The 19617-nt window shown below is 39.1% G+C and overlaps 1 protein-coding gene across 1 annotated transcript in view; it reads left to right on the forward strand.

The window, feature by feature from the left end:
- The window catches only part of USP42 (ubiquitin specific peptidase 42), a 47336-nt gene that overhangs the window by 11742 nt on the left and 15977 nt on the right, over nt 1–19617 (forward strand). The window contains 2 exon segments of the mRNA XM_077758727.1: nt 16544–16654; nt 18728–18830. Of these exon segments, the coding sequence (XP_077614853.1) occupies nt 16544–16654; nt 18728–18830 (214 nt within the window).

Below are 19617 nucleotides of genomic sequence, written 5' to 3' on the forward strand. Positions count from 1 at the left end.
AGTTTTGTCTTATGTATTTTGGAGCTCTGTCACCTAAGATTATTATGACCTCTTGATAAAATGACCTATTTATAATTTATGAAATTATATATTGGGTTATTTTTGCCTTAAATAAATTATAAAGGTTTTGCTTTAAATAATTAAGGTTTGTTTCGAAATCTTCTATATTTACCTATTTAGTGACCATTTTCGCTGCTTTTATTTCTTTATGTAGATTTAGATTCCCAGCTGGTATTTTGCCTTATGGCTGAAGGACTCCCCTTAACTTTGCTTGCTGGTGATGAACTCTGCTTTTTGCTTTTTTTCATTCTCAGTCTGAAGTATCATTATTTTGCCTTTTAAAAAGCTCATCTTTTTGTTTTGAGCTAATTGTAGATTCACATGCAGTTGTGAGAAATAATAACACAGAGACATCCCACCTACCTTTCCCAGTTTACCCAGCAGTAACACTGTATTTCAGTATCTCAGCATGGATATTGACATTGATACAGTCAGGATACAGAACATTTCCGTCATGTTCCCCTTTTGTAGCCAAGCCCACTTTCCTTGTGCCCTGATATCCTCCTTTAACTAAACCCTGGCAGCCACTAATCTATTTTTTCATTTCTATAATATTGTCATTTCAAGAATGTTTTGTATACACATGTATATATATTGAGTTACACAGTATATAACATTTTGGGATTGGCTTTTCAGTCAGGATAAGTCTCTGAAGATTCATTTAGGTTGTATTAATAACTTGTGTGTGGATTTATTTTATTTTATTGTTGAGTAGTATTCTATGGTATGGATGTACTGTAGCTTGTTTTAAGCATTCATCCATAAAAGGACATCGGGGTTGTGTCCAGTTTCGGGATAGTATGAATAGAGCTGCTGCAAGCATGAGCGCGTACAACACATGTGTGAATGTGTCTGTTTCTCAGGGAGAAGTGCCCAGGACTGCGCTCACTCACTCATATGGTAGTTGCATGTTCGGTGTTGTAAGAAACTGCCAGCTTTCCAGAGTGGCTGACCATTTTACAGCCCTACCAGTAATGTATGAGAGTTCTAGTTTCTCTGCGTTAAAAAAGAAAATGTTTATTTTTTTTATTTTGAGAGAGAGACTGGGAGAGAGGGAATCCCAAGCAGTTTCTGTGCTGGCAGCACAGAGCCTGGTGTGGAGCTCGATCTCACGAACTGTGAGATCATGACCTGAGCCAAAATCAAGAGTCCGATGCTTAACTGATTGGGCCACCCAGATGCTCCAGTAATTTCTCTGCATTTTTGCCAGCATTTGGTATTGTCGCTGTTTTTCATTTTAGCTGTACCGATAAGTATATAATGATACCTTGTTGTGGTTTTAATTTGCATTTCCCTAATACCTAAAGGTCTTGAACTTCTTTCTGTGTGCTTATATGTCATCTGTATATCCTCTTTGGTGAAATATTTCTGCTCTCTTTTGCTTATACGTTATTGCAGTCTTTGTTTTTATATTGTTGAGTTTTGAGAGTTCTTTATATAGTTTAGATACTAGGCCTTTGTTGGGTATATAGGTTCCAAAAACAGGAGGGGCACAGAGAGAATCCCAAGCAGCAGAGCCTGATGCAGGGCCCAAACCTATGAACCGTGAGATCAGGACCTGAGCCCAAATCAAGAGTTGGATGCTTGACAGACTGAGCCACCCAGGCGCCCCCTAAAAGGTTTAAAGATCTCTTTGCCTAACTCTTGACCCTGAAGATTTTCTCCTACTTTTTTCTAAAAATTTTATAGTTTTGTCTTTAGATCTGTGATCCATTTAATTTTTGTATAATGTGAGGTTTGGATGAAGTTAGTTTTTTGTCTGTAAATGCCTGTTAGCTCCAGCACCATTTGTTGAAAAGGCTATCTTTCCTCTGTTGAATTGCGTTTATATCTTTGTAAAAAAATCACTTGGGCATATTTGTGTGGGTCTGTTTCTGGGTTTCCTATTCTGTTCTCTTGAAGTATAGGTATGTCCTTCCATACAGTAGCTGTGTAATAAGTCTTGCTGTCAGATAGGATGATTCCATCCACTTATTTTCTTTTCAAAATTATTTTTGCTATTCTTGGTGTTTTGTCTTTCCATGTAAATTATAGAACAATAGCGTCTATACCTACAAAAAAAATCTCACTGAGATTTTGATAGGAATTGTGTTAAAACTGAATCTCGATTTGGAGAGAATTGACATCTTTACTTGAGGTTGACATTTTCAATCTGCGAACTTGGTATGTTTCTCCATTTATTTAAATCTTTACTTTCATCCCTGTTGTGTAGTTTCAGCATGTTTTGTCCTATTTTGTTAGATCTACACCTAAATATTTTTTGAGGGATTGTAAGTGGCATTATATTTTTAATTTTGGTGTCCATATGTTTATTGCTAGCATATAAAGATACATTTTATTTTCGTATGTTAATCTTCTGTGATCTTGCCAAACTCACTTACTCGTTCTAGGCATTTATTTTAATAGACTCCTTGGATTTTTCTTGTAGTCCTGTTATATGCAAGTGTGGACAGTTTTACTCATTCCTTACTGATTGGTATGTCTTTTATTTCCTTGTTTTATTTCACTGGCTAGAACTTCCAGCACTATGTTGAATAAGAATAAGGGGAGTGGACATCCTTGCCTCATTTCTGATATTAGAGGGAAGAGCATTTAGTTTGATGTTAGCGGTAGGTTTTTTGGTATATGCTCTTTATTAAGTTAAGAAGTTCTATTTCTGTTTTTCTGATTTCTGCTTTCTATCATGAATAAGTGTTGATTCTTGTCAAATGCTTTTTCTGTATCAAATTGATGTGATCATGTGCTATTTCTTCTTTAGCCTGTTAATATGGTGGATTATACCGGTAGATGTTACAATATTGAGTCATCTTTATATCCCTGGAATAAACTCCGTTTGGTCATTGGAATTAGTATTATTTTTTTTATGTTTTTTATTTATTTTTGAGAGTCGGAGAGAGATAGCGGGAGCAGGGTAGGGTCAGAGAGAGAGGGAGACACAGAATCTGAAACAGGTTCCAGGCTCTGAGCTAGCTGTCAGCACAGAGCCCGATGCGGGACTCGAACCCACGAACTGTGAGATCATGACCTGAGCCGAAGTCGGATGCCTAACCGACTGAGCCACTCAGGCACCCCAGTATTATTATTTTTAAAGTTTTTGTTTTATCTCTCAATTCTTATCATAACTGTTTCACCCATCCCCCCACTCCCCTCCCCTCTGGTGACTGTCCGTTTGTTCTCTGTAGTTAAGAGTCTGTTTATTGGTTTATCTCTCTCTTTTTTTCCCCTTTGTTTTCTGAAATTACACATATGAGTGAAATCATACAGTATTTGTCTTTCTCTGACTTTTAGTGTTTATTTATCTTGAGAGAGAGAGAGCTTGCTCAGGTGCACGAGTAGGGGAGGGGCAGAGAGAGAAAATCTCACTCAGGGCCTGTGCTTAGAGCACGGAGCCTGGTGCTGGGCTCCATCCCACAAACCACAAGATCATGACCTGAGCTGAAATCAAGAGTCAGCTTAACCAGCTGAGCCACCCAGGCGCCCCCTGACTGACTTTTTACACTTAGCATTATGCTCTCTGGGTCCATTCATGTCACTGCAAATGACAAAAACTCATTCTTTTTATGAGTTAATAATATTCCATTGTGTGTATATAGTACATCTTCTTTATCTGCTCATCAGTCAGCAGACACGTGGGCTGCTTCCATATCTCAGTTATTGTAAATCATGCTGCTGTGAACTTAGGGGTGCGTGTATCCCTTTGAGTGAGTGCTTCTGTATTCTTTGGGTAAATACCCAGCAGTGCAGTTACTGGATTGTAGGGTAGTTCTATTTTTAACTTTTTGAGGAAGTTCCATACTCTTTCCCAGAGTGGCTGCACCAGTTTGCCTTCCCCCCAACAGTACACAAGCGATCTTTTTTTCCCACATCCTTGCCAACACTCTTGTTTCTTGTGTTGTTCATTTTAGCCATTCTGACAGGTGTGAGGTGATAGCTCATTGTAGTTTTGATTTGCATTTCCCTGACGATGAGTGATTGTGAGCATCTTTTCATGTGACTGTTGGCCATCTGTATGCTGTCTTCGGAGAAGTATCTGTTCATGTCTTTTGCCCAGCTTTTAATTAGATTAGTTGTTTTTTGGGTGTTGAGTTTCATAACTTCTTTATATAGTTTGGATTCTAGCCCTTTATCAGATATGTCATTGGCAAATATCTTCTATTCCATGGACTGCCTTTTACTTTTGTTGATTGTTTCCTTCACTGTGCAGAAGCTTTTTATTTTGATGAAGTCCCAGTAGTTTATTTTTGCTTTTGTTTCCCTTGTCTCAGGAGACATATCTAGAAAGATGTTGTTATGGCTGATGTCAAAGAGGTTACTGCCTGTGTTCTCTTCTAGGCTTTTTATGGTTTCAGGTCTCATATTTAGGTCTTTAGTCCATTTTGAGTTTATTTTTGTTTTGGTGTAAGAAAGTGGCCCAGTTTTATTCTTTTGCATGTTACTGACAGTTTTCCCATCACCATTTGTTGAAGATACTTTTTCCCATTGGATATTCTTTCCTGCTTTGCCAAAGATTAATTGATGATGTAATTGTGGGTTTATTTCTGGATTTTCTATTCTGTTCTCTTGATGCATATATCTATTTTTGTGCTGGTACCATACTGTTTTGACCACTATAGCCTGTAATATAACTGGAGGTCTGGAATGGTGATGCCCCCAGCTGTGCTTTTCTTTTTCAAGATTGCTCTGGTTATTTAGGGTCTCTTGTGGTTCCATACAAATTTTAGGATTGTTTGCCCTAATTCTGTGAAAAATGCTGTTGGTATTTTGATAGAGATTGTATTAAATGTGTAGATTGCTGTGAGTAACATAGACATTTTAATAATATTCTTTCAGTCCGTGAGCATGGAATGTCTTTCCGTTTCTTTGTGTCCTCTTCAGTTTCTTTCATCAGTGTTTTACCGTTTTCAGAGTACAGGTCTTTTACTTCTTTGGTTAGGTTCATTCCTAGTTATCTCATTGTTTTTGGTGTAGTTGTAAATGGTATAGATTTCGTAATTTCTCTTTCTGCCAGTTCATTATGGGTGTATAGATATGCAGCAGAATTCTGTACATTAATTTTGTATCTGTGACTTTACTGAATTCATTGGTCAGTTCTAGTAGTATTTTGGTGGAGCCTTTCAGGTTTTCAGTATTGAGTATCGTGTCATTTGCAAATACTGAAGGTTTTACTTCTTACCAATTTGGATGCCTTTTATTTCGTTTCATGTCTGATTGCTGTGGCTAGGACTTCCAGTACTGTGTTGGATAACAGTGGTGAGACTGGACATCCCTGTCTTGTTGCTCACCTTAGAGGAAAAGCTCTCAGTTTTTTCCCACTGAGGATGATATTAGCTGTGAGTTTTTCATATATGGCCTTTATTATGTTGAGGTACGTTCTCTCTAAACTTACTTTGTTGAGGGTTTTTATTGTGAATGGATGTTGTCCTTTATCCTGCATCTTATGGTTTTTATCCTCTTTTTTTAAATTGGTGTGATGCACTACATTGATTTGCAAATACTGAACCACCTCTGCCATCCAGAAATAAATCCCACTTGATTGTGGTAAATGATTTTTTAATTTTTTTTTTTTCTGAGAGAGAGAGAGACAGAAACAGAGACAGAGCATGAGCGGGGGAGGGGCAGAGAGAGGGAGGGAGACACAGGATCCCAAGTAGGATTCAGGCTCTGAGCTGTCAGCACAGAGCCCAATGCGGGGCTCAAACTCACAAACCATGAGATCATGACCTGAGCCAAAGTCAGACACTCAACCGACTGAGCCACCCAGACACTCCTGTGGTGAATGATTTTTTAAAAAGTATTTGTTGGATTCAGTTTACTAGCATTTTATTGCAAATTTTTGCATCCATGTTCATCAGGATTTTTGGACTATGGTTCTCTTTTTAATGGAATCTTTCTCTGGTTTTAGTATCAGGGTAATGTTGGCCTCATAGAATAAGTTTGGAAGTTTTTCTTCCTTTTGTATTTTTAAGAATCACTTGAGAAGAATAGGTATTAATTCTTCTTTAAATGTTTGGTAGAATTTGCCTGTGAAGCCATTTGACCCTGGACTTCGGTTTGTTGGGAGCTTTTTGATTACTGATTCAGTTTCTTTGCTGATTATTGGTCTGTTCAAGTTTTCTATTTCTTCGTCTTTCAGTTTTGGTAGTTTGTATGTTTCTAGGAATTTATCTGTTTCTTCCAGGTTGTCCAATTTGTTGACACATAATTTTTCATAATATTCTTTTATATTTGTATTCCTGTGGTGCTGGTTGTTTATTCACTCTCATTTGTGATTTGATTTATTTGAACCCTTTCTCTTTTTTTTCTTGATAAGTCTGGCTAGAGGTTTATCAATTTTATTGATTTTTTTTTTAATTTTTTTTAATGTTTTATTTATTTCTAGGAGAGAGAGAGAGACAACGTGAGCAGGGGAGGGTCAGAGAGAGAGGGAGCCACAGACTGAAACAGGCTCCAGGCTCTGAGCTGGCAGTCAGCACAGAGCCCGACGCGGGGCTCGAACCCACGAACCGCGAGATCATGACCCAAGCGAAAGTCGGACGCTTAACCGACTCAGCCACCCCGGCGCCCCATTGATTTTTTTTTTAAAGAAACAGCTCTTGGCTCATTGACCCATTCTATTATTTTTTTAAGTTTCTGTATTATTTATTATTTCCTTCCTCTTACTGGTTTTACATTTTGTTTGTTCTTTTTCTCCTTTAGGTGCAAGGTTAGGTTGTGTGAGATTTGTTTTTTGCTTCTTGAGATAAGCCTATATTGCTGTAATCTTCCCTCTTAGAAGTGCATTTGCTGCATCTGAAAGGTTTTGGACAATTATGTTTGCATTTGTTTCCATCTACTCGTTAATTTATTAAAATTTTTTTTGATTGTTTATTTTGAGAGGGAATGTGTCTGCATACACAAGTAGGAGAGGGGCAGAGAGAGAGGTGGAGAGGGAATCCCAAGCAAGCTCTATGCTGTCAGCCCAGAGCCTGATGCAAGGCTCAGTCTCACGAACTGTGAGATCATGACCTGAACTGAAATCAAAAGTCAGACACTTAACTGATTGAGCCACCTAGGTGCCCTTGCTTTTTAATTTCTTCTTTATTTTTCTGGTTAACCCATTCATTGACGAGTATGATGTTCTTTAATCCATGTATTTGTGGTCTTTCCAGATTTTTTCTTATGGTTGACTTGTAGTTTTGTAGTGTTTGGTCAGAAAAGATGCATGGTATGATTTCAGTCTTCTCGAATTTGTTGAGGGTTGTTTTGTGGGCTAATATGTGATCTATTCTGGAGAATGACCCATGTGCTCTTGAATATGTATTCTGCTGGTTTAGGATGGAATGGTCTGAATATACCTGTTAAATACAGCTGGTCCAGTGTCTTTCAGAGCCTTTGCTTCCTTGTGGATGTTCTGTTTAGATGATCTGTCCATTGATGTCATTGTTAAAATCCCCTCCTGTTACTGTATTATTATCAATTAGCTCCTTTATGTTTGTTATTAACAGTTTTATGTATTTGGGTTCCTCCCACGTTGGGTGCATATTTATAATTGGATTGTTCCTTTTATTTTTATTTATTTTAATGTTTATTTTTGAGAGAGAAAGCGCGTGCACATGCGCACAAGCAGGGGAGGGACAGAGAGAGAGAGAGAGACAGACAGACAGACAGACTGAATCCAAAGTAGGCTTTAGGCTCCGAGCTCTCAGCATAGAGCCTGATGCAGGGTTCAAACCAGTGAACCGTGAGATCATGACCTGAACTGAAGTCAGACGCTTAATCAACTGAGCCACCCATGCGCCCGGTCACCCTGTGTCTTTTGATTGGAGTGTTTAGTCCACTTATATTCAGAAGTAATTATTGAGAGATATGTATTTATTTTTACTTTTTTTGTGGTTTCTTAAGATTTTCCCTGATTCATTCTTGTCTTTCTTTCATGATTTGCTGGTTTTCGTTACTGATATATTTGGATTTCTTTTTCTTTATTTTTTGCATGTTAGTGGTTTTTGATTCGTGGTTATCAGTAGATTTGTGTATAACATCTTCCGCATGTGGCAGTCTTTATCAGGTTGATGATTGTTTAAGTTTGAGCCCATTCTTTGCTCCTTTCTTTCTCATGTTTTAGGTGTATGGTGTCATATTTTACATACTTTTGTTCCTTGATTTCTTACAGAAATATTCATTTTTACTGTTTTTGTGCTTCCTACCTTCATATTGTCATTTTTGGTCTTTCCTTTCCCCTCAAAAAGTCCTCTTTAATACTTCTTGCAGGGCTGTTTTAATGGCCACTAACTCCTTTAGTTTTTGTTTGTCTGGGAAACTCTTTCTCTCCTTCTATGCTGAATGGTAGCCTTGCTAGATAGTGTATTTTGGCTGCAGGTTTTTCCCATTCAGCACTTTAAATATATCATGCCACTCTTTTCCAGCTTGGAAAGTTTCCACTGAAAAATTTGCTCATAGCTTTATGGGATTTCCTTTGTATGTAACTGCCTTCATTTGTCTTTTTTTTTTTTTTAATGTTTTATTTATTTCTAGGAGAGAGACAGAGACAGCGTGAGCAGGGGAGGGTCAGAGAGAGAGGGAGACACAGACTGAAACAGGCTCCAGGATCTGAGCTGGCAGTCAGCACAGAGCCCGACACGGGGCTCGAACCCACGAACCGCGAGATCATGACCTAAGCAAAAGTCGGACACTTAACCGACTAAGCCACCCAGGTGCCCCTGTCTTTTTTTTTTTTTTTTTATTTTTTAATGGTTTATTTATTTCTGAGTAAGAGAGACAGCGCGAACAGGGGAGGGTCAGAGAGAGAGGGAGACACAGAATCTGAAACAGACTCCAGGCTCTGAGCTAGCTGTACACACAGAGCTCAATGCAGGGCTCGAACCCATGAACCGTGAGATCATGACCTGAGCAGTAGTCAGACGCTTAACTGACTGAGCCATCCAGGCGCCCCCATTTGTCTTACTTTTAATATTTTTTGTTTATTACTATATTTTTCCATTACCATATGTCTTGGTGTGGATCTGCTTTTGTTGATTTTGTTGGGGGTTCTCTGTGCCTCCTTGATCTGGATATCTATTTTCTTCCCCAGAGTAGGGAAATTTTCAGCTATTATTTCTTCAAATAAATTCTCTGTCTCCTTTTTTCTCTTCTTCTGGGATCCCTGTAATATGAATGTTATGTTTGATGGAATCACTGAATTCACTCAGCCTATTCTCATTTTGCATATTTTTTTTTCTGTCTTTTGTTCAGCTTGATTACTTTTCATTACTCTCTTAGGCCATTAATTTGTTGCTCTGCTTCTTCAGGCCTGCTGTTTATTCCATCAAGCATGTTTCTCATTTCGTTTATTGAGCCCTGTATCTCTGCTATGTTATTTCTTATCTCTGTGTTAATGATCTCACTGATGTTCTCCACTCTTTTCTCAAGTCCAGCGAGTGTCCTTATGATCATTGCTTTAAATTCTCCGTCAGCCATGTTACTTATAACTGTTCCATTTATATCTCTGGCCATGGCCTTCCTGTTCTTTCAAATTCCTCTGTCTTCTCATTTTGTCTAAGTCCCTGCGCTTTTTCTGTGTGTAGGAAAGTGATGTACGATTCCTGGTTCTTGAGGAGAGTGGCTTTATGAAGAAGAGGTCATGTAGTGCCCTGGAATGTAATGTCTCCTGTTCCTCAAGGCCTGGCGCTTCTGGGAGTGTCTCCAGTGTGAGCTATGTGTGCTCTGCTGTTATATTTTGGCCACTTTATCTTTCAGGCCAGTTGTCTGCAGAGATTTTTTTTTTTTTTTGCCTGTTGTGGGCAGTGTTTGGTCCCTGGCCTGAATGTGGTGAGTTTTAACTAGGTGTACCCTGATCGGCTTGTAAAATGAGACCATTGCCGCTGCCACCCAGAACGAGGCCTCGAAAAACCCCTGGGTGGGGAGATGGAGGTTAGGAGGGGTTTAGGTGGAGCTTCTAGGGGAGGAACCTGCTGCACTGGGAGTGTGGCAAGTGTGACTGGGAAGGGAGGCTCTTCCAGAGCATGGGAGTGAGGGGTGGGGGTGGGGCTCAGCATAAGCATGGTAGATAGTGAGTGTTGGTGCTGCCCTGGTTCCCACAGGTGGCTCCTTGTTTATGCTGAGGGGCAGAAGGAAATGCTGATGGCCAGTTCCTTTGTTCCAAGGGGTCTCTCTGTGAACACACTCTTTCTAGGACATTCTCTGAGATGAGCAACTAACCTCCCTACTGTGCGCCCCACGCACTCTTCAGATCTTGTTTCCATGCTGTAGGTCTGTCTTCTCCAAGAGCAGCACCAGTGTCTTCTGAATTTTACCAGAGCCACATACTCTGACCTTTAAAACTTCAGGCTTTACAGCCCCCTGGTTGTAAGAACTCCTGAAATTTGGAACCTTTTGCTTTCCAAGCCAATTGCTGTGGGGATTCTTTTCCCCCTGCGCTGCCCTGTGTGCTAGTACGTCTCTTGCCCTGCCCTTTTCTGTGACTGCAGCTCCCTCCCCACTGCAGGAGCCACATTTTCTCTCCCAGTCTGCATCTCTGCTCTGCCTGCCTTCTTCATGTGGCCTCTCCTCTACCTTTAGTTGTGGAGTTTGTAGAAATTGTTCTCAGATCAATATCTAGGGTATTTAGGATGATTTGTTAGTTATCTTGTATTCTTGGGACGAGTTGAACTTAGGGTCCTCCTCCTCCACACCATCTTCCCCTCTCCCCTGTTATGTGTAATTAGTTTTAAATTTGGCTGAATTTTACTTGTAATATTTTATTAAGGAATTTTACGTATCTATTCATGAGAGAGATTGGTCTGTAATTTTCTGGTTTTGTACCATATTTGTTTGGTTCACTATTAGGGTAATACTAGTTTTATAAAAAATGAATTTGGGATCTATTAACTCCTCTGTAGTTTTGAAGAGATTGTGTAGAATTGATGTAGGTTCATATTTAAACACTTGGTAGAATTTACCAGTGAAGTTCTCTTGGTCTGGAGATTTCCTTTTTGAGAGTTTTTATTTTATTTTTTTTAATTTATTTTTATTTTTATTTATTTTTATTTATTTATTTATTTCTAGGAGAGAGAGAGACAGTGTGAGCAGGGGAGGGTCAGAGAGAGGGAGATACAGACTCTGAAATAGGCTCCAGGCTCTGAGCTGGCAGTCAGCACAGAGCCCGACGCAGGGCTCGAACCCACGAACCGCGAGATCATGACCTAAGCGAAAGTCGGACGCTTAACCGACTAAGCCACCCAGGCGCCCCGAGAGTTTTTAAATTACAAAATCGATTTTTGATATCTGCGGGGTCTGTATTGAAATCCTTGGTTTCTGTTTCCAAAATTGACAATTCCTATACATTTCCCTTTCAGCAATGCTTTGGCTGGGTCTCTACATTTTTAATATATTGTCTTTTCATTCAGTTCACTGCATTTTTAATTCCCCTTGAGATTTATTTTTTGATCTATGGATTATATGGAAGCATGTTACTTAGTTTCCAAGTGTTTATTGATTTTTCTGTTATCTTTTTCTAATTTCTAGTGTAAGTACAATATGGTAGAAAACATATCCCTTATTATTTCTATTCTCTTAAAATGTTTTAATGTATTATTATTATTATTTTTTTTTTTTTGAGAGAGGGAAAGAATGCAAGCAAGCAAGCACATGTGCACAAGCAGGGGAGGGGCAGAGAGCGGGGACAGAGGATCCAAAGCAGGCTCTGCACTGACAGCAGCGACCCCAGTGGGGGAGCTGCAACTTGCAAATCGTGAGATCATGACCTGAAACTAAGTTCAACACTCAACTGACTGAGCCAACCAGGTTCCTCTCCCTTAAATTTTTTGAGATTTGTTTTGTGACCCAGGATATGGTCTATCTTGGTATATGTTCCATGAATGCGTGAAATGAATTTGTATCGTGCTGTTTTCTGGAGTGTTCTATAAATTATCCATATCCCATTGGCTGATGATATTGTTGAGTTCTATACCCTTGATGATTTTCTAATTGTTCATTTATTGACAGAAGGATGTTGAGGTTTCCAGCTCTAGTTGTGGATTTCTCTGTTTCTGTTTTTAGTTCCATCAGAGTTCAGTTCATATATATTGCAGCTTTGTTGTTTGGTACAAACACATTTAGGATTGCTGTAGATATGTATATATATATATATATAATGTTTTTTGGATCAATTTTTGATAATGTCCCTTCCTCTGGTAGCATACCTTATTCTGAAGTCTGCTCTATCTGCTATTAATATAGCCATTCCTGTTTTCTTTAATGTTTGCATAACATATCTCTTTCGATCCTTTTTCTTTCAGCCTGCCTGTATTGTTACATTTGCAGTGAGTTTCTTGTAGGTATCCTATGATTGAGTCATGTTATCCCATCTACTTTGTTAATCTGTTTTTTTTATTGGTATATTCATAACATTTACATTTAAGCTTAATGACAAATCAGGACTTAAGTCTGTCCTTTTGTTTCCTGATTTCTTTGTTTTTCATGTTGGCTTTCTTATTCCTGCCTTCCCATGGATTACTTGAATATTTATTTTTTAGAATTGTGTTTTGATTTATTTTTAACATTTTTGAGTGTAGGTACTCTCTTTAGTGGTTGCTCTAGGTTTGCATTATATATACATAATTTATCAGCGTCTACTGGTGTTGTCATTTTACCAAATAAAGGTAAGTGTAGAAACCTTCTACCTCTCTTTAGTCTCCCTTAGTTGTCATGTAATTAAATATTTTGTCCACTTACATTTAGAACCATATCAGTGACAGTGTTATAATTTTTGTTTTAACCATTACATAAGTTAGAACCTCAAGAAAAAGAAAGCCTATTATATTTGCCTTTATTTTTGGTTACTATTTTTTTCTTCCTTTTTGATGTTCCAGGGTTTCTTTTTTTAAAAAAATAATTTCCCTTTTTGTTGAGAGAATTTCCTCTAGTCATTCTTTTAGGGTATGTGTACTGGTGACAGCTTTTCTTAGTTTTGCCTCATCTGAGAATGTCTTGATTTTGCCTTCATTCCTGAAGGGTATTTCCGCTGTATGTAGGATTCTGGGCTGAAAGCCCTTTTCTTTCAGACTTTGAAAATTGTTCCGGTTCCTCTGGCTCCCACCATTTTTTTATCTGAAGCTTGTCATTTTTCTAGTGTTTATTTCACACACACATGCGTGTGTGCGCACACACACACACTTATAGATAAAGTATTGTTTTCTTTCACTGCTTTCAAGATTCTGTCTTTAGTTTTCAGAAGTTTAGTTATGATATATTTTGGGTTAGTTTCTTTGTTTTTTTTTTCCTGTTTGGGGTTTGCTCAGCTTCTTGAATCTATAGACTTCTCTATCTTTTACCAAATTTGGGAAATTTTCAGCCTTCCTTTCTTGTAATACTTTCTCAGCCCCTGCTTAGTCTCTCCTCTCCTTCTGAGATTCTGATGACATGTGTGCTACATGTTTTGTTAGAGTCCCACAGGTCCCTGAGGCTCTGTTCATTTCTCCCCTCCCCCAGTCTGTTTTCTCTTTGTTGTTCAGAGGAGAATTTCTGTTGTTCTGTCTTCATGTTGACTGATTTTTTTTCCTTTTGTAATCTCTATTCTTCTGTTTAGCTTATCCAGTGTTTATTTTGATTATTGTACTTTTTGTTTGTAAAGTTTCCGTTTGATTCTTTATATCTCCTGTATCTTTGTTGAGTCTTTCTATACTCTTCATTTGTTTCTAGTGTGTTTGTCATTATTGGCTGAGCCATTTTTATCCTGGCTTTTTTAAAACCTTTGTTAGATAATTCTGACATCTCAATCATCTCAGTGTGGGCATCTCTTTATTTTTTTTTTCACTCATTTGAGAAACGATGAGTGATTTTCAGTTGAAACCTGGATGTTTTTGTGTAACAGATTTTATGTGGATCTTATCTAATGATTGCCTCAGCTGGATTTCTTTGATAGCACTCTGGCAAAGGAAGTAGTATTAGGTTGAGGTAGAAGGCCAGGCTCCCTACTCAGTCTCCACCAACACTCATGAGGCTTGTGGGTAGGGGGAGGTTGAGACTCCTTGTTCCTGTTGTCTACTTGGTCTCCACTGACACCACAGCAGCTTTGTACCACTGGGTGATAATGAAAGACCTGATTTTGAAACCAGTTCTCTCCAATGGAGAATTGGAGTCATCTTCACTACCAGGGGGTGGTATAGAAGTCCAGGCTCCTCACCTGATCTTTGCCATGGGATGGGGTGTGATTGTTATCATTCCACATGGATGAAAGTTCTAGCTCCTACTCTACCTTTTCTGACATTCTTCTGCATGGGTGGGTTGGGCGCCTCATTACAGCCTGGCAAGTGGAAGTTTAGGCTGCCTGCTTGGCCTTGCTGGCCTAAGGGTATGGGGTGTCATCATATTTCTGTGGTGTGTGGCTACAGTAGAGAATTACCGTCTAAAAGATTTTTGTCTTGCCAAACTCCCCTTTTCATGGCCTTTTGGCTACAGAAAACGGGCTTTCACTGGGGTTTTGTTCTATTTGTTGGTGTTTCCAGGTTGCTGGCTTCTTCAGCTCTGGACTATCTGAAGCACAAAGAAAACCCAGGGAACTTGCCATGGTGTCATTCTTTGGGTTCCATAGTTGCTAGCTTGTCTTTTCCTTTCTCTCTTTCACTGCCTTCCTACGTTTGTTTTATAGACAATGTCCAGGGCTTTTGTATTTCGCACAGGAATAGGGAAAAGAACTACTCTGTCTTCCCAGAAGTGAAAGTCTCATTTTTATTTTAGAAAGATGTTTTCATGGGGTATAGAATTCTGTGTTCTATACAGTGTGAGAAGAACATTTTTCTTCCAATACCCAAAAGATGTTACTGCACTGTTTTCTGTCTCCTGTTGTTTCTGACGAAGTTAGTCATCAGTTTTACCTTTGTTTCTATATACATGTTTATTTATTTGTTTTTACTAACTGCTTTTATGATGCTGTCTATATCACTGTCCTAAGCAGTCTGAGTGGTTTTTGTGTAGTTTTTTTTGTGTCTTTTTCTGTTTGGGACTTACTGGGGTTCTTAGGTCTGTAAATGTACTGTTTCAAATTTGTATGACTTCTAGCCATTTAAAATTAAAAAATTTTTGTCATTAGAGTAATGTTAAATGTTTTTGGTGCACAGTTCAGTGAATTTTAACACAGGTACAGATTCATGCAAACCACCACCTTTTCAGAAAACAAAACCGTAGCATCACTAAAAATCTCCGTTGTGCTCTCTGTAGGTAGTCATTGTTTCCTGAAACATTTGTTCTGTTTCTTCAGACTCCAGTCACAGGTATATTTAGGGATTAACTTGGAGTCCCCCTGCTCACTGATAAGCTATTCTTTTTGTTGTTGTTGTTTTGAGTTTGTGTGTGTATGTGTTTCATTATGAATGATTTCTGTTGCTAAGTCTTCAAGTTCACTGATGTTTTCTCCTCTTCTGTCTGATCTGTTATTAATCTCATCTTTCTTTTTCATCTCAGAGATTCTACCTTTCACCTGTAAAGTACATTTGGATCTGTTTCCATGGCTCCCTCTAACATGCTTTTGCTTTTTTCTACCTCCTCGAACACATGAATGTACATATTATATATTTTTTAATGTCTTTGTCTTTTGATTCTACTATCTGTGCCATTTCTGGGTCTGTTTCTGTTCATTTTCTCCTGGTTATTGGTCATGCCTGCATTTTTGCATGCCTCGTAGTCTTTAATTAGAATTTTATGTTTTTGGGTGCTGAAAGTTTTCGGGATTTTTTATTCCTATAAATATTTTTGAGCTCTATTTTGGGACACAGTTGTATCAGTTGGAAGTGGTTTGAACCTTTCAAGTCTTTGAAAGCTTTGTGAGGCAGGTTCTGAGTGGCCTTTAGTTTAAGGCTGAGTTTCTCAATCTCAGACTATTGATGTTTGGAACCAGATAATGCTTTGTTCTGGGGGCTGGTCTGGGCTTTTCCTAGGATGGTTAGCCGCATTTGTGGCCTCTACTCACGGGATACCAGTAGAACCAGTTAGTTATGGGCTAAGAATGGTTTTCACATTTTTTAGAAGTTGTAAAAAAGAAGAAGAATATGCAACAGATACCCGTGTGCATGTCCAACAAGACCAGAGTATTTACGGAAAGGCTTTGATTCTCTTGTATGGAGACTCTTTTTACTGTTTGAGACAAAAGGTAGTATATGAGAAAACCTGTTTTTCCCGGTATGAAGAGTAGTTAAGAGCACAGGCTTTGAAAATGAATAAAATATTTGAGTGCAGTGTGTGTCATCTGCTTAATAACTATTTGACATTGGGCAAAATTTTAACCCTCTGAGCCTCAGTTTTTCTCTTACAAAATTGAGCCAGTATACACTGATCACTTAGGCTTGTTAGAGAATTACATGAGAACGAATGAATGTAGGTAGCTCAGGGTGTGACACATAGTAGCCATTGTCATTAATTCATTTCAGGAGTGTGCCCCTTATTTAAAGTAGTCCATGATGTCTATAGAGCCATATTTTGCTAATTTGGAGGATTATCATCTGTTATCTTTCAGGTCACGCAGAAGGATTTTGTATGATGTGTACAATGCAAGCACATATCACCCAGGCACTCAGTAATCCTGGGGATGTTATTAAACCGATGTTTGTCATTAATGAGATGCGACGTAAGTATTGTCTCTAGTAGTTGATTTTAGTATTTATTAGGTAATTGATCTTGATGCCCCAACCGGTAAAATATGAGCCCCTGGTGTATTGCAGAAAACAAACATTTTATCATTCATGGATGTATCTTTGATTCATAACAAATTTCTAATAAAATGTTTAGTATAGAAACACATTTTGAAACCCTAAAAGATGATAGTGTAATCAAGTATTCAGTTTAGTAGAAAATCACTTTCTTAACAAAATCATTGTTAAGTTTTACAATGATTTTTTTTTTCTCCTAGATATTTGGGTTTCTATGCCGAGTTATACTATAATACTGTCCCACAAGTTTCTTTAAATATTTTTGAAGTAGGGGTGCCTGGGTGGCTCAGATGGTTAAGCATCCGACTTCAGCTCAGGTCATGATCTCACGGTTAGTGGGTTCGAGCCCCGCATTGGGCTTTGTGCTGACAGCTAGCTCAGAGCCTGGAGCCTGTTTCAGATTCTGTATTTCCCTCTCTCTCTCTGACCCTCCCCTGTGTGTTCTCTCTCTCTCTCTCTCTCTCTCTCTCAGAAATAAATTTAAAATTTTTTTAATTAAATATTTTTGAATTAGTTTTAATTCAGTGAATGAATTAGTATTAAACTATAGCCTCAGGAATTATCAAAGTTCATTATACTCTTTAATTTAAAATTTTTTTAAAAATTTATTTCTGAGAGAGAGTGTGCGTGAGCCAGGGAGGGTCAGAGAAAGAGGGAGACACAGAATGTGAAGCAGGCTCCAGGCTCTGAGCTAGCTGTCAGCACAGAGCCTGATGCGGGGCTCGAACCCACGAACTGCAAGATCATGATCTGAGCCAAAGTCGGATGCTTAACCGACTGAGCCACCCAGGAGCCCCTAAAGCTAATTATACTCTTAAAGCAACATTTAAACTCATAACTCAGCAAATTTGTAGATAAGTTTTACTTTTTCTATTTAATTTTTAAGCAACTTTAAATTTTTCTTTTGCATTATAATGATAAAGATAGGATGCTTGAAATTTTTTAATGCACCTTCTGTGTGTTTTTGCAGTAAACTTTTACATCATCTTAATTGAGTTAGAAGAAAAAAATGCATGCAAATAAAAAAGAAACCCTAACTGTTAATCTGGAATCTAGCTGGGTAATTACAGGGGTGGATAATTATACAGTGACAATCTATAATCCTTTTGCCTAAAAAGCTGCTCAAGATTAAGAGGTGTTCTATTGGCCCTTGGCATTATTAACAGGCCAGAGGAGACAGTGCAAACATTTTTTAAACAGCGCTGGATCCCAGCAGAATTAGCCAGGGGTAATTTTGTTTGTTTAAGTTTGTATATATAAAGAATGGTTCATATTTTTAAACCTAGACTTTAAGAAAAGGTCATTGCTGTTTGTGTGCACCCATATTCACGAGCTCACATAGCCCCCCTGACGTATGTGGTTGGATCATGAGATTGCCATTTTTGTAGGCAGAACTGACAGGACGCTGGCAGTTTCATATGACTCCGGCTAATTTATATTCCTGTATATTCATCTGTAGAAATTGCTCTGTTAATGCTTTAGTGTAACATTGTTTATACTCTCGCATTTCATTATGTCATTCTGTCTTGAAGCTGCTCAGTAAGAAACAGGGCTGCCGGGCTGCCGTGTAACTGAGATGCACGGTGTTCTGTGGGTTGTTGGGACAGAATCGAGATGGGGTCAGACATTTATGTTTGCCATGAATTCTCTTAAGGAGCCCTGGCACCAAATTTAAGATTGTGGGCACTAACATAACGTGTCAAACAAATTTTGAGACCATACGGCAGAAGTTGAATTACTGCAGTGTGATTTTATTAACTTGCTGACCACCCACGGTCTCCAGGCTCCCTTGGCGCTCTACCCCACGTGCACTTGTAATGGTCTTCGGCGGCCTGGCCCCAGCCCTTCCCGGGGTAGGGGAAGTAAAATAATTATCAGGTATTTTCTGACTGACAGGTCACAGGGTAGAACGTCTGCGGAGGGGTGTGGGTGGGGGGGTACAGCCGAGGCATATTGTCTGTGATGATAATGCCGTGTCTTAAACTTCACAGGTATAGCTAGGCACTTCCGTTTCGGAAACCAAGAAGATGCCCACGAATTCCTTCAATACACTGTTGATGCTATGCAAAAAGCATGCTTGAATGGCAGCAATAAGTGAGTACAGCCGAGCATTGGGCATCTCTTCCCTCCACATCACTGGCTTTCTCGAGCTCACTTTTGCCTTTTCCGATGAAGATGCAGAGCTCTGTGTTTGCTTCACTTTTGACTTTGTGTTGCCTCTTCCTCATGTGATTTCTGTTATTTTAAAATGGTCAGGGCCGCCTGAGGGGCTCAGTCATTTAAGCGTCTGACTCATGATTTCAGCTCAGGTCATGATCTCATGGTTCATGAGTTCGAGCCTCCATGTCAGGCTCTGTGCCGACAGTGCTCAGCCTGCTTGGAATTCTCTCTCCCCTTCTCTCTCTGCTCCTCCCCCTGCACCCCNTAAAGGAAAGTACTGTGTAAAATAAAAGGTTGAAATATTTTAAAGGTATGCTCACTGTAGCAATTTGGATTTAATAGCGGATGTCAGGAATTGGATATTGGTTTTGCCGTTATTTAATTTCTGAGTATCAGCGTCCCTCTGCAGACCTAAAACTAACCACTTCTCCTTTCTAGAGGTGCCCAGCATTTTTTCTGCTCATCTCCAGCCTACGAAATTTGTGTGTGTTCCCTGCATCTTACTCTGGTCAGTTACCAATTCCTGCAGTTTCTTCCTTAAAATCTAAAAGCAGGCGCCAAGAGGAAGATTGCAACTTTAACTAGATACCAGATCTCAGCCCACTCACTGCTGCCTGAACACACCCGGCAGATCTGTTCTGCCGGCGCTGCCTCGGCTGGGCTCTGCTCGCCCGGACGATGGACCCCAGAGCAGAGGAGAGCTGTGCGTGCCCCTGGCCCC

The sequence above is a fragment of the Crocuta crocuta genome, unplaced genomic scaffold, assembly GCF_008692635.1.
Source record: "Crocuta crocuta isolate KB4526 unplaced genomic scaffold, BGI_CrCroc_1.0 scaffold273, whole genome shotgun sequence".
Taxonomy (NCBI): Eukaryota; Metazoa; Chordata; class Mammalia; order Carnivora; family Hyaenidae; genus Crocuta; species Crocuta crocuta.